General features: G+C 46.4%; 1 protein-coding gene across 3 annotated transcripts in view; it reads left to right on the top strand.

Moving 5' to 3' along the window:
* Positions 1-14,030, top strand: part of LOC119170717 (E3 ubiquitin-protein ligase RNF19A) — a 280,047-nt gene that overhangs the window by 242,663 nt on the left and 23,354 nt on the right. For all 3 annotated transcript variants that reach the window (XM_037421954.2, XM_037421955.2, XM_037421956.2), the window contains exons 3-8: positions 27-424; positions 3,257-3,459; positions 4,805-5,112; positions 6,389-6,503; positions 7,486-7,846; positions 12,381-12,548. In XM_037421954.2, the coding sequence (XP_037277851.1) occupies positions 27-424; positions 3,257-3,459; positions 4,805-5,112; positions 6,389-6,503; positions 7,486-7,846; positions 12,381-12,548 (1,553 nt within the window). The remainder of the gene's footprint in view (positions 1-26; positions 425-3,256; positions 3,460-4,804; positions 5,113-6,388; positions 6,504-7,485; positions 7,847-12,380; positions 12,549-14,030) is intronic.

The raw sequence follows: 14,030 nt of genomic DNA, 5'->3' as shown, positions 1-14,030 counted from the left end.
GTGCTTCATTGTGTTTGTTGTTGCAGGACGCTCGTAGAAACAGTAGCGGCAGTGGTGGGGCGGCGTCTCGGTTGGGTGCCGCCGAGCGCCAGGGAAGTTCTGACACGGATTCCCTATGGAGCTGCGGTGGTGGCTTGCTCGAGTGCCCGCTATGCCTTCTGGAGGCACCGGCTGAGGCATTCCCCCGCTTGGCGTCGTGCACGCACCGAGCGTGTGCAGACTGCCTGCGCCAGTACCTGCGCGTAGAGATTTCGGAGAGCCGGGTGAACATCGCATGCCCTGCCTGCTCGGAGCCCATGCACCCGAGCGACATCCGGCGCCTGCTGCAGGATGAGCTCATGGTGGCCAAGTATGAGAGCTTCATGCTGCGTCGTGTCCTCGTCACCGAGCCAGATGCCCGGTGGTGCCCCGCTCCGGACTGTGGGTGAGCGCTTGCTCTTCGTTCGCAAAATGCTTCTGTGCAGATTTCGTCTTCCGTCAAAAGCCCCCTACTCCAGTTGAAATGTTGGTTAGATCTGGGTGATCTTTGCTTATCCATTTAATTAGCTCTGGCTGTGCAGTGAAGCGTTTTGACTATGCAATTACGGCAAGCATGTGTCATTGAGACGTGCCTGTTGTCATGTTAGGTGTCCTATGACAAGGGAGCTAAGTAGATTTAGTGTCGCTTTCCAATCGGTCAATTCAGCAGCAAAAGCAATAAAAGCAGGTAGCTTTCCACTGTCGACAGAAGCATTTCATGTTGTACCTGAGCTTTCCTGCTTTGCAATTGTGGGCTCATAATGCAGACAGGCATTGGTAAAATGGACTGTAAGTAGGGCACCTAAGCCTGCTTGAGGGGGAAACGCTGTGTTAAAATGGTATCAAGTTGTACACTCCGAGTGCTCAGGCAGCACTGCAAAAGTCTCACTACGTAGCATTCCAGTCATCTTTCAGGAGTAAGTACTTCCAAGAGTAAGATTGGGCTCACAATCAATCAATAGCTGCTCCGCCGTGAGAATGAGATACGCCTTCAGGGGGTGTAAGGACTTCATGGAAGGAAGCGTGTACAAGTACAGTTGTGAGCAATGTGAAAGGGAGCTTTGGAATTATTCTCAAGTGGCCTTAGTGGCTAAGAATAGTTGCTGAGCACAAAAGTGTTCATAACACTAGTTGCGAAAGGGCACCTCTTCTAGACCATTGTCGAACTCTTATCTTTACTTAACCAGCAATTGTGGCTTAAGCACGAACTTGGTGTTCGTTTTCATATTTATATTTCGTTTTCATATTTCATATTTATTTAGTCTGCTTATAATGATATCCAAGTGCCAAGGAAATCTCATTGTTATAACAGGTAATTGTTATAAGTAGGCTGAGGGAAAAAAAAGATGACAGAGAGAGACCAAGAATAAAGGCTTAATTTGGGGGAGTTTGCTCATCGTGGTAGTAATAATTAATAATAATAAATAATTTTAGCAATAGCACGATAACTGTAGGAAGAGACAAAATGGACAAGAAAGAGCGCTGTACAGTCCATTTTGTCTCTTCCTACGGTTATCGCGCTGTTACTACCAGAGTTATTCAATAATATGAGTTGCGAAACTAACTCCCCATAGGCTCCATGTATGAAAATCCGAACACTGCATCGGCCGAAATGGCTGAAGCGAAGAACTAGAAGATGCAATATTTTGTGTTTTTGCGTTTAGCAAGATTGTGAGCACCGGCACATTCTGCCAAAAGGCATGGCAGCGCGTAGAATTTGTTCTTAGGTTAGTTGGTGCCTAAGGGTGCTGAACATGTTACTTTTTTGCAGTGTTGGAGACGTTATAAAGGCCAGAGGAGCTGCTTGTTCTCTTGATGCTTTGTCCTTATTCACACAGCTGGCACAGCGTAAATGGACCATGCAGTGAACTCGGTAGTTTATCAGATTCATGTGGAGAGACCACGATGTTTACATTTCGGCAAAATAGTGCGCGGCAAGGCGTGATGCAAGCGGGATGCTACGTTGATCCAGGTTGATCCAACCTGTAAATCTGTCAACGGCAGCAGACGACGTTGCCCGAGCAGCAAATGCCGGTGCCATTGGAAAGACTCCACAAACATTGCACCTGAAAAGACACCTGAAAAGAGCGCTTGCAGTGCTAGTTGCAAGTTAATAGCAATGTTCAATGTTCCTACTTTCCTGTCATCGGGCTTTCATAATTACATGGTATCCCAGCCACTGTCTCATTGATTTCGCGATTAGTGGAATTTCACCGCTGCGTGCAAAGTACTGATCAGTACTGTTGTGCTTTGGTTTGCACTCTACTACATCTGTGTCTTGTTTGTGCGACCATCACTCACGTCGTGTTAGTGAGACAAATCGTGAACCGCAGAGTGGCACAATTAAAAGGATTCATCAAACTTTCCGTGAGCAATCGATCTCAAGCGCACATTTTCAAACGACCGAACGAGGAGTAATAGAAATAATCATGGTGCAGCGTCAAAACCATCGTAGCACGAAATCGCAAGCACCACCTTTGACCAAATGGCCAGGCTTTGATTGCGCCTTTGCAGAGCGAAAACATCTGACAGCGGCGGCGGGTGCCGTGCAAGCCAAGATCATTTATTGAGGCGACGACGCCAGTATTACACGCGGCCTTGAGCAGCCTAAAGAGAAGCGCACGCACAAGTGGCGATGCAGTGTTTTGTATTGTCACTCCCAGAGGGCACGACGATCTACTCACCCCGCTAGGTCGGCCAATGGCATGTCCAGGTTTCCAAACGCAGTTTCACAACTCATATTTTTGAATAAGTCTGGTTACTACAATACAACTAAAAGGCAAAAACATTTTGTTAGCAGAAAAGCCAGTATCTGTCAGCTTTGGTTGCTTCACGCAAAGCTGGCATGCATCTTTCTCAAGAGTATGTAGGTGCTTCTTGTAGTCAAGTGGGAGGTTCTTGGCGGAAACAGTCTTGGAGGGACTATATAGTAATTCGTTGGGCACACTTTGATGACAGTACCTGAGTAAGCTGCTCAGCAACGTGGCCGAGGTCGTCGCTCTCAGCAAGGTCCGCAGCCCGGCACAGTCGGTGCAGAGTTTTCTGCATGCACTGTAGCCAGATTTGGTCGCTGTATGTGATATCAGGGCAGTTGGGCATCGTAATAAGTAGTTCATTTTACCATAGGAGGCATAGAAAAGTGGATGGTATGATTGTTGTTCGTTAGATCCGATACTATACGACTTGTTAATAACGGTATTGTCATGAGTGGACTCGACGGTACCTGTGTTGTGCGCAGCTACGTGGTGATAGCGAGTGGCTGTGCCAGCTGCCCCAAGCTGCGCTGCGAGCGTCCCGGTTGCAGCACAGCTTTCTGCTACCATTGCAAACAGGAGTGGCACCCTAACCAGACGTGTGATGCGGCCCGGGCGCAGCGTGCCTCGAGGCCCGCTGCTCAGGCTGGTTCGACCCTGGGGTTCCCGCATGACGAGGGCCTGCAGCGTGAGTGCAGTGTTGTGTGTACATTGCTTAATGCGCTTGTGTGCAAAGCTGGAACAGCGTGTTCTGGATTATGGGGATGCACTAATGACACATAGTTTCAGGTAGCGCAGGTGTGATAATGTGTAGGCACCAATGGTGTACGCCTAGAGGTTGGCTGTCGGTGCATATTAACGAAACATCAGAAGGTAAATTTTTCCAAGTTATTCTCTTCAGCGTGCATCACAATCACTCCATTGTTTTGGCACGTGAAGCCCCAGATATTGTTGTTATTATTATTATTTACTGATTCAAGTGAGAAAATTGATTGCTAATAAATACACATATTTCGTATCCAGCATCTACAGTTTGTGTCATATTAGCTTAATTTTGCTTTGAAGGCTCGCATTGGAGTGAACATTATATTTAGCAACCAGGTTTTCAGAGACTAACACAGTTATTAGGAGCTGTTGATTATAGCAGTCGTTGTACTAAATAAAAGAGAGAAGTTCACACTAGCCGTGCAAAGTTTAACAGCGAAGCTACTTGTTCATCTGCCTGTCGTGCTGCCGCACTGGAATTGCAATGGCAGTGGTGATTAGATCCAGTGTGCTTGGCCAAATGAGTGGCAGCCAAGAGACTGCAGTGGGTGTATCCAGAATATGGGCAAGGCTTGCCACTCTAAATGTGTTGAAATCGCTTTTCCTGAGCCTCGGTGTAAGAAATTGGTGGTTGCTATGGCAATGGCTCAGCAGTGGCTGCTTCTTGAAATGGTAATGGCTTGGATATTTTTAGCACAGGTTACGTGCGGTGTTTCTTTGTTTACAGATATCTTAATTGACTGCTAAAGCTAGCAGTAAGGTGTCCGTTGGTTTATTTTTATCAACTTTGCTATTGAATACAAAACATCAAAGGGAGGCAGAGCTTCAGTCCGTCAGTGCTGTACCGGTGTCCAATTTCGTTGGGGCTGTTCTGATTGGAATTTGTATGATACTAGCACAGAGACCTTCTGGGATATTAATACAATGCTTGTGTGTAAATACAGTTATTGGGACTCTGTAAGAACTACCAAAATAACCAAATAAGTTTGTCTGACATGCCTTAGTTGTAATAAATTGAAAGAAATTTTATTTACAGCCAGCTAGAAAATTAAGTTTGGCATCATGTTTAAAACTGTAATGGAGGTAGGAGGCCGCTGCTCACTTGATATCAAATTTCAGGAGCAGGCTCCTTGCATGGCATAACGAGTAGCAGTGTCAGAGACACGCAATAAGTTACCCCGTTGTCCTCGACCGTTCCCATTGTAGTCGCAGTGTGTGCATTATTTGGCAAGCTTGCCTTACCTTGCAAGCACATTGCTGCCGTTCAGGCGATGACATCAAGCACTGCCCCTGCTGCAAGGTGTTCATCATCAAGATGGATGACGGTTCGTGCAACCACATGACGTGCCGCCTGTGTGGCACAGAGTTCTGCTGGCTGTGCATGAAGGAGGTGTCCGACCTGCACTACTTGAGCCCGTCGGGCTGCACTTTCTGGGGCAAGAAGCCCTGGAGCCGCAAGAAGAAGATTCTGTGGCAGCTGGGCATGCTCGTCGGCGCCCCCGTTGGCATCGCCCTCATTGCAGGCATCGCCGTGCCCGCCATCGTCATCGGCATTCCTGTATGGGTAGGACGAAAGGTACCATTGTTGGCACTCAGGCCAGCAGTCTTTTTGTAATGCTAGGTTGTTGAAAATTAGCTGTATCTGCAGCTGTGACTGAGAAAAAGACTAGCCAAAGCACCAACATGATAAGGGGCGTTGTTTTCAAACATGCCAGTAACAAGTGGCTAGCAGAAAATAGCCCATTCTGCGAAGATTGTCTCGTACGCTAGCCATGATTTTCTTGCTTCAAGCATTAGTCATATCGGCTTACTTCTTTCTGTCGCTATTGTGCTTAGTTTAGCTACGCACCAAACTTTGCATCTTGGAAAGTGCTGCATTAGTTTGAAATCTGTGCTTCCATGCTCATGTATTCGCTGCAGCATTACTCCATAAATTCCACCTCGTATACTTGTTATATTGGCCGCACAAAAGCTAGAGCTTAATGTACAAGTCACTGACCATGTAACTTGGTGATTTAGCTCCTCAATTTCTTTCCTAAATGGATTTCGGAAGTTTGTTTAAGGACATACCACAAGTGATACAATGTATTACAGTTATACACCAGTGTAATGTATGTGCGTGCAGTTAAATTTTTGACATACTGAATCGCCGCACTGTTTATGAAGAAATGTCCAAAAATATCATATAATTATAACTTAACATACCCATAAGCCGTGGTATAAATGCAACAGATATTCGCTCAACTTCGCTGCTAGAAAGCAATGCTGTTCTGCGACATTGTGCTGCACTGTTAATGGAATCCATACAGGTACTTCTTAGCCCTTGTAGGAGCTGGTTCTGTAGATGGAGTGGAGATATAGGTTTATTTTCAAAAAGATAGGGACGTTGACCTGAGTTATAGCTTGTTGTGTCTAAGGCAGTTTAAGGCAGTCAATGTAGCCTAGTGGTTTATACAATGTATGTAGCTGTTCTCGTAATCATGGCTGTGCCGTTAGCACTGAGAAGTGATTCCAGACCTTCAAAAGCGCTGATACTCGCTCAGCAGCATTTATTGGCTAGGGCGCTACAAGTGAGGAGTAATGTGCAAAAAGGACTCCTATATGCACTTATCGACAGCTTCATGTTGACCATCCTGCACCTCTAGAAAGCAGCTAGAAACCTTCAGCCTCTTCTGGTTTCGGTTAACGCAGTTTTGTGCCAACAGATCTTGGAGAAGGTACTGATGTGTTGATGGCAGACTTTTTGGAGTGCTTCCCGTTTCTCCCCGGAGTGACTCTAATGAAGGCTGTTATCTTTGTGTGTTTTGTCCCTTGTCTTGTCTCTTTCTCGTTGTGTGCCCCCTCTGGTGCAGCTTCACTCCAAGTACGACCTGCGCACCACGAGTCGCCTCAAGCGGAACTTCGTGGTGACGAGCGGCGTGGTGGCCTCGTTCCTCGTGTCGCCGATCATCGCAGGCATTGCCGTTGGTGAGTGAAGACCTGCTGCCCTGTATTCAAAGTGGCTGTGGCGATATATGCCTGATGAAATCGCCACATTCACATTTTGGTGGTAGAAGCTGCCGTTTGGCGTGCTCAATAATTTTCTGTAAATGCTGATTCACGCACCTTTTTTAGGCTCAAGTATTAAGGAGCTTAATGTGTCAGAACTGTGGGTTAACCAGAAAATATCTTGTAGGTTGTCAGCGGAAAACAAATTTCAGTTAGATGTTACCAACACAGTTATGTGATTTGAACATTTAAAAAAAAAAAGCTAGCGATATATATATATATATATATATATATATATATATATATATATATATATATATATATATATATATATATATATATATATATATATATATATATATATATATATATATATATATATATATATATATATATATAACATAATTTTTTGGCAGTGTTTCTTTACAGTTTCGTAACAGCTATGTTCAAAACGTGTTCCAAATATTAGCACAGATTAGGAAAGCTTGTTAGAGGTTGGCTCTATGTATAGCCTAGCGCTAAAAAAGGGCTCAGGTTTGTTTATAATTACTTTCAATAAATGACTTGTGATTTGACCTTTCCTTATCTACGTCCCCTACAAGCTTCTTCGCACCTGCGGCTAGCACTAGTTGCGTGACCCAGTTGTTTGCAAATGGTCGTAAATGGCCACTTTTGTTGGGAAGTTGTTACTCAAACGTTAGTCACTTGCTGCTTGACTTTTTCAATCGCATGATGGCAATTGCGAACCTTTGAACCAATTGGGTTTGCTGGTATAGGGCGTTGGCTTTGTTATCAGACAGTGGCAGTATGAGTAGGTGTGAACTCGTTGAGCAAGTGGGTATAGGTTGCGCACAGTTCTGAGTAGGTTCCCTTGAGTCACTTTTTGATCACCAGCTGCAAATGTACGCACGACTGATACGAGTTGCAGATGTGAATGAGACTTACTCTATCTCTTTATCAGGTATCGGGGTTCCAATACTGTTAGCCTACATCTACGGAGTGGTGCCAGTTTCCCTCTGCCGTTCTGGTGGCTGCGGCGTCACGACTTCAGCGTCCGGGGTGCGCATCGAGTTTGACGAGGAAGGCGACGGCATAGGTGGCGGAGGCAGCGGGTCTGTTGGGGTTGCGGCTGATGGTGCGAGCGTGGACACGGCTGGAGGCATTGCACCGGCCAGCATTGGTGAGGCAGCCTCCCTGGGGATGTCCGGTGGCAGCCCCAGCCTTGGTTCGCACCTGGACACCGTGGCGGGTGCATCCAACACGGCCATCGCTGGCCACTCACTCACGGGAAGCATCGCTTCGGCCAGTGCCCATTCACACCGGTTAGTTACACGACACAAGGATGGCTTACAAAAAAGAGTTAAAACATATTGATGATGGCAGTAAATGAGAAAAGTACTCACACAAAAAAATTAAATGCACAGACCAATGTACAATTTTTGTTCATTTGTGTGTGTAGTCATTTGTGTATACACTCAAACCTCGATATAATGAATTTGGATGTAAGGAAATATCTATTGGTAAATGAAGATTACTCTTCTAGTAGATATAGTGTTAGAAATATGATTTTATAATGAATATTTGGATATAACAAAATTATTTTTGTCTAAGGTGCAGCTTTGTCATGATAAGGGTAGAGCGTACGTACTCACATGCTGTTGTTGCAGATGAGATTCTCGTTCTCATAAGAGGTAGTTTGCATAGTTCCAGGAGTTAGTGATGACGTATGACTTCTGTCCACTATATGGACCATGAAATTGGGCAGTGATAGCATTGTAGAGAATCAGATTCAGATTCTCCCCATGCGTCCACTAGCAAGCCTCCCCCCCTAAGTACAACACGATGTGGCCGATGAGCAGAGAGCGCACAGCTGTTTCTGACTGCTCGGTGTGCCTGTACAGTCCTGAAGTACTATTCCTGGCACTAGAAATCTAAACAAGACAATTTCGGAGAAAGCAGTATCTCCGTCCGATTATGCCAGACAATGTTGGCTACCGCTGACTATAGGATTGTGATGTCCTGATGGCAGGATTAAAGCCCTCGGACTTCCCTGCAGATGCACAATGCTATAACTATTAAGTAACTGGAGCATACATCTATAATACAATACCGTTATAAAAGCTCTACATGTGAGCAAAAATGTACAGCCATTGGCACGCTTAACAAAATCATTCCGTAGCATGGCCTGTACTGGGGGAAGGCTGCCCCGGAAATCGAACTTTTTATTTGTTAACATATCCTAATGAAACTTCCAGGTTATGTTCACTACATTAAAACTAAAAAAAGTGCAAAATTTCATGAAATGGTGTTCAGGGGTTCTAGGAGTTACTGAGGTCTAACTGGGTGGTTCACTTGGGTTTCACCCAAGAACCTGAGGTTCAACTGGGTGTTGTGCTTGAGGAAGAGCTGGAAGAAATCCCAGGACATACCCAAAGGCTGAAAATATTTATGGTCATCCCTGAATAGATATTCCAGGGTGCTATAGAGCCATTCTTTTTTTTAAATTTCCCCTTAAAAAAAATGTTATGCCACTTTGAATTTGATGTAGCCAGTAAGATGACATTTATCGAAAAGAATTGTTTATTATTAATTAATGGCACCAATTCAAAAAAAAAAAAGAAGCTTGTTACACTCTTCCAAAATCATCCATGAGCAGAATAAAAGAAATGGCGCACAAATATGATAAGCATTTCTTGAGAAATCGCTTTCCTCAGCACCACAACTACCTAAAAAATCCATTTTGAGGAAACGGGCTTTGAAAGTGCAGCACATGTGTTCACGAAAAGCTCCAGCATTACAGCTTGAAGTGCCTTTGTGCACTCTTTTCCTCTTTTGTCTTCTCTCCATCATCTGATGGGAAATTTTTTTCAGGCGTAGGGCATCTCTTTCAAGAGCCGGCTGCAACAGTTCAAATTTTTTCTACCTTGCTGGTGTAGATTTGAGGTCACCGTGAACGGCGTGTCGACATCTCGCATTCCCATTGATTTTTTCCTTAGGAAATGTGTCCGCAGATGAAGGGGGTTGACGGCCCATGCAAGCTATTGGTCTCGATACAGTCGAAGTGCTGGGTCTGGCGATCTCGGCAACAGTCGGTGTCACGTCCGACGGCACGAATTCAGAGCACGTGCTGGATCTGGCGGTCTCGGACATGCTCAATGCATTCACGGCTCCAGGTACACACGATTTGTCGGATTCTGGCCTGGTGGCAGCCCGCAGCACAGTTTCGCCGCCACAAGCATCTACGGACTGGGCACTTGTAGCAGAAAAGCGGAATTTATATTCTTGTAGAAGCCGCATAACGTGTTACTGCGCTCTGAACTAGTGCACCGTTTTCGGCTTCGTTGTCGACATCACGCACAGCAACAAAGGTGAAAGGCACAAAACTTGTGCGAAAAAAAAAAAGAGAAACTGATCGAAAATACAGCGCAAGGTAAAAAGCGGCGGCTCGTAAGCAAACATATATCGAGGCAGACTGAGCAGAGAGCAACAGGGAGATGAGCGCGCCGGATGTGTCATCGCCCGGAGCGACCGTCACGCTTTCAGCGCAGCAGCCAATGGCGCGCGCGCTTTCGCCCGCGAGATATGAATGAGCTGCTCTAGCCAATCAGCGCTTCGCATCGCATCTCAGGGAAACGCTGATAGCATCTCAACCGCGCCGTTGACGCTGTATTGAAAGGCGGCAACCGAGAGAGAAAGAATTCATGGTCAAGATCAAGATGGCGCGGAACGGCGGCTGCATGGTCTCGGAATGGCGCGCACAAAAGTTGGTTTGATTTTGGCTTTTGTGTGTTTTGGGCGCTGCGACGGCCCCGAAATTAGCATTTTTTTTAAACTATGGGGTTGAATTAGACGCTGATATTTACAGAATAGGTAGTTTATTTGAAATACACCCGAACTATATGAATTTCCAAAAACAGACGTTTTCGACATTTTTTAGTTTTCAAGAGCTGCGTCCCCCCTTAACAGAATCATGACCCTCCAAAATTTTCTACCATAATCTGTGTTGTGTGGGCTGGTCCTTGTGGGTTCACAAACAAGCTGGTGAAATTTTAGCGCATTCAGTCGTGTCGTTGATTTATAATCTAATATTTTTATTAAAGAGGGAGGGACCTGGTGGTCGGACAACACTGGCGCGCTCGCTAGCTGTGACGTAACGAACCGTTTGCTCCGCGAGCTTCTGCATGGTGGGCAGTATGGAGGGCGATCGTGTTTTATGGTCAGCAGTGCTTGCAATCGAGTTGTTTCAGTGTTACTCAACGTGCCAATGGAACTAAATGACTAGCAGCGGTTGAAGCAATGCCACCACGTCGCCCATGCTGCGCTGTGGGGTGCCAGAGCGTACCGGGCAGGGAGAGTACTGCGTCATTCTTCAAGTTTCCTAAATAGCCCTCCAAACCCAAGGCTTGGGAGGTGATTGGCGCAGGAAGCACCGGTGCGCAAGTGATGCACCTGTTATGTTCTCGGCGCACTTCACGGCAGGCAGCTACAATGATGACCAGCGTCTTCTTGGCAAGTTCGGTATACCAGTGGAAAAGCCGAGGCTGTGGCCGGACACTGTGCCGACCCTATTTTCGCACCGTTCTGTCCTCCAAGCTAAGCGTCGGGGTGCTTTTGAAAAGTGTGAAAGGAAAGAGGCAAGTGCATTTGTCGTTAGCGATAGCGTTAGCACCTGCGTTTGCCCCGTCTTCGACGCTTTCTTCGTCACTCGAGCTGGTGGCGATGGGGTCGAAATCGAAATGCACAGCGTACACGACGTCGTCGCCGCTTTTGCTGCTCGATGAATCGTTGCCCGAATCGTGAGCTAACGACGGTGCCGACGACATGTCGAAGGTACCGGTACTACTTTGCAACACTTGCGGACCACGCGGCAAGCAACACTTGCAACACAGTGAACACACTGACCGCATGCTGAAGGTGCTGTTTTGTAGCAGACGACGGCACTGCTCCCATCGGTTTGTGGTGTCACACACGCCACGGCAAAATGGCAGTCGCCGGCGGAGTTTACAGCCGAAGACTTCTACAGCTTATTTTGGACTGAAATGATCTCTCACAGTCCAGTTTTCACACGCGTGCAAGCATACTCTGCTCTCTACCTTGTCATGACCCCTTTAAACTTCCGCCAGTGCCATAAAGTGTATTTCAGTATGTTTGCAGTGTCTTACAATAGCCGGGTCACTGGCAGGTTTGACTGGTTGACTCATCTTTCACTGCGTGACAGTCGGGAAGAGTCAGCTGAGTCATCATCAGCCGCTGCAGACTTGCCAATCAGCGTAGCGCAGTTCAAACTGGATCTGGCCACGCTGCAGAGTGTGGTGTCAAGCATGCTGACGGCCGTACATAAACGTTTCTCTGCTTGTTCGGACGTTTGGCTTATGTTGCTGTGCTGACTCTTTTTTTATTGGTCTCGTCTTATGCGTACAGCATCGAGGTATGGGCTTGCATCACGACTAGCAGCATCGTCAATCACCTTTATAGCCTAGGGTCAGTTTGCCCGCATGTGCACGGCCCCCCGACACAATGCCAATGCCTTAGTTTCACATTTACCACAGCATTGACACAGACCTCTCTTTCTGTACCTGCCACGGTGATCTAGTGGCTAAGGCACGCCGTCGCTGACCCACAAGTCGCGGAATCGAATCCCGGCTGTGGCGGCTGCATTTTTGATGGAGGCGAAAGTAATTGAGGCCCGTGTGCTTAGATTTAGCTGCACCTTAAAGAACCTAAGGTGGTCGAAATTTGTGGAGCGCTCAACTACAGCATGTCTCATAATCATTTGTGGCTTTGTGACATTAAACACAAACAATTTTTTACCTCTCCTTCTGTCGTTTGACTCTCTTCATGGTGACTTAATTTCAGGCTGGAAGTCCAGGCGGAGGTGTCGTCCAACAAGCGCTTCAGCCTGAGCAGCCACAGCGAGACAGCCTCTGCCACGGTCAGCCTCAGCGAGCGCTCAGCCAACATGTCTGGCATGGCTGACGATGCGGCAAGCACCCGTGCCCTTGCGGGATCCATTGTCGGATACAGGTACGCTGTTTGTGTAACCCCCTCTTGGTTGGTGAAGAGCTGTGAAGTTTATTTTTTTTTTTGTTGACTTTGTCAGTGGATTTTTAGATTTTTAAATTTTTGGGCTGGAAGCAAGAGCTAACATTGGAAAGCTCAAGGTGCTTGTTAAGCTTAGAACAAGCTGTGATGCCTGGAAACGAAAGGCTGCCATGCCACTCCCCAACTGTGAGATACTGTAGCATATTCTCAAACACTTTCAGAGCAAACTAATGTGCATATGCTTTCACGAACAAAGTAACTTTCTACTTTCTACTGTAAAAGGTGGAAAAGTACTTATTTCAGCTTCACTTATGATGTCACTGGCATGCTCTTGCAGAGCTGCTTCTTGCCTGCTGTTCTTCTGTCGCGGCGTTTGTAAATTTTCACGGCTGTGGGCATTTCATGCTTGTTCTGTTTAGAATGGTTATAAGTTTTTCAAGTACACCTCGTTGTGTTACCTGCTGCACCAAGAGCAAATAAACTGCACATACGTAGTTTGATACTTTTGGCTGCAAAACAATTTTGTTTCACTATTGTCCTCTTTTTCTTTTTTGTGGGCATCCCTTAACATTAAATTGTGCTGGAAAATTCTTACACTCATAAACATACAGAGAAACCTCGTTAGAACGTACCTGCAGGGGACGCCGGTGTAACTGTGCACTAAACATACCACGCTATAATAACCAGCTTCAAGTTTGCATCTTCTGACAAGTGCCATTTCCATTAATAAAGGAATAACTACTCTATGAAAGCAAGTATTGCCTAAGTGCCCACCACTAAGCCATTTCTTTTCTTTTTTTTTTTTTTTTCAAAGTACAGAAAAGATACTGCCTGTCACTCTCGCACAACTGTCCAATAGCACGCGGTTGCGACGCTAAGGTGCATTTCGAAACTACATGCCGGGTCAGGAGTACACAGCATTGCATAGCGACAAAACGGACGTAACCGGCTCTCTGCGACACGTGTCCCGCAGTCTGCTTCGAAGCGAAAAACGGCACAGTTTTGTCCGAATGCGGTACGGCTGTAGAGAGACAAATCGTCAGCTGGTTGGTTACATACAGAGCTTGGCCTACCCAGTGCATGCCATGACTGCTGATCTGCTTGTTGTAGAATATGCCCTCTCTGCTACAGACCTTGCACGCAATGCGCACATCGTGATGCCCTAGCAGTCCTGGCAGCAAACGGAGGCGCGTTTGAGCTGGCATTTATTAAAAGCGCGCAGTATGATTACAACAGTGCTACACTTGCTGTACCGTGCGCTTGCCAGCGTCAATACTGGAAGGTTTCTCAGTGTCCGTAACCTGAAACACTGAACTCCGCAACAGCGAGCTTTGCATTTCTGCAAAGTGGTGTGTGCTTGAACATGGTCTTGCACAACGAAGTGGCAGTGAACGCGCCGGACCATTGCGTTTGGGTTGTCGCCTATTAAAGTGTGCAGTAGGCTCAACGCGGTGCTAGGCCACA

Source organism: Rhipicephalus microplus, chromosome 2 (assembly GCF_043290135.1).
Source record: "Rhipicephalus microplus isolate Deutch F79 chromosome 2, USDA_Rmic, whole genome shotgun sequence".
Classification (NCBI taxonomy): Eukaryota; Metazoa; Arthropoda; class Arachnida; order Ixodida; family Ixodidae; genus Rhipicephalus; species Rhipicephalus microplus.
Note: the sequence above shows the minus strand (reverse complement) of the source record. Positions and strands in the feature narration are given on the sequence as shown.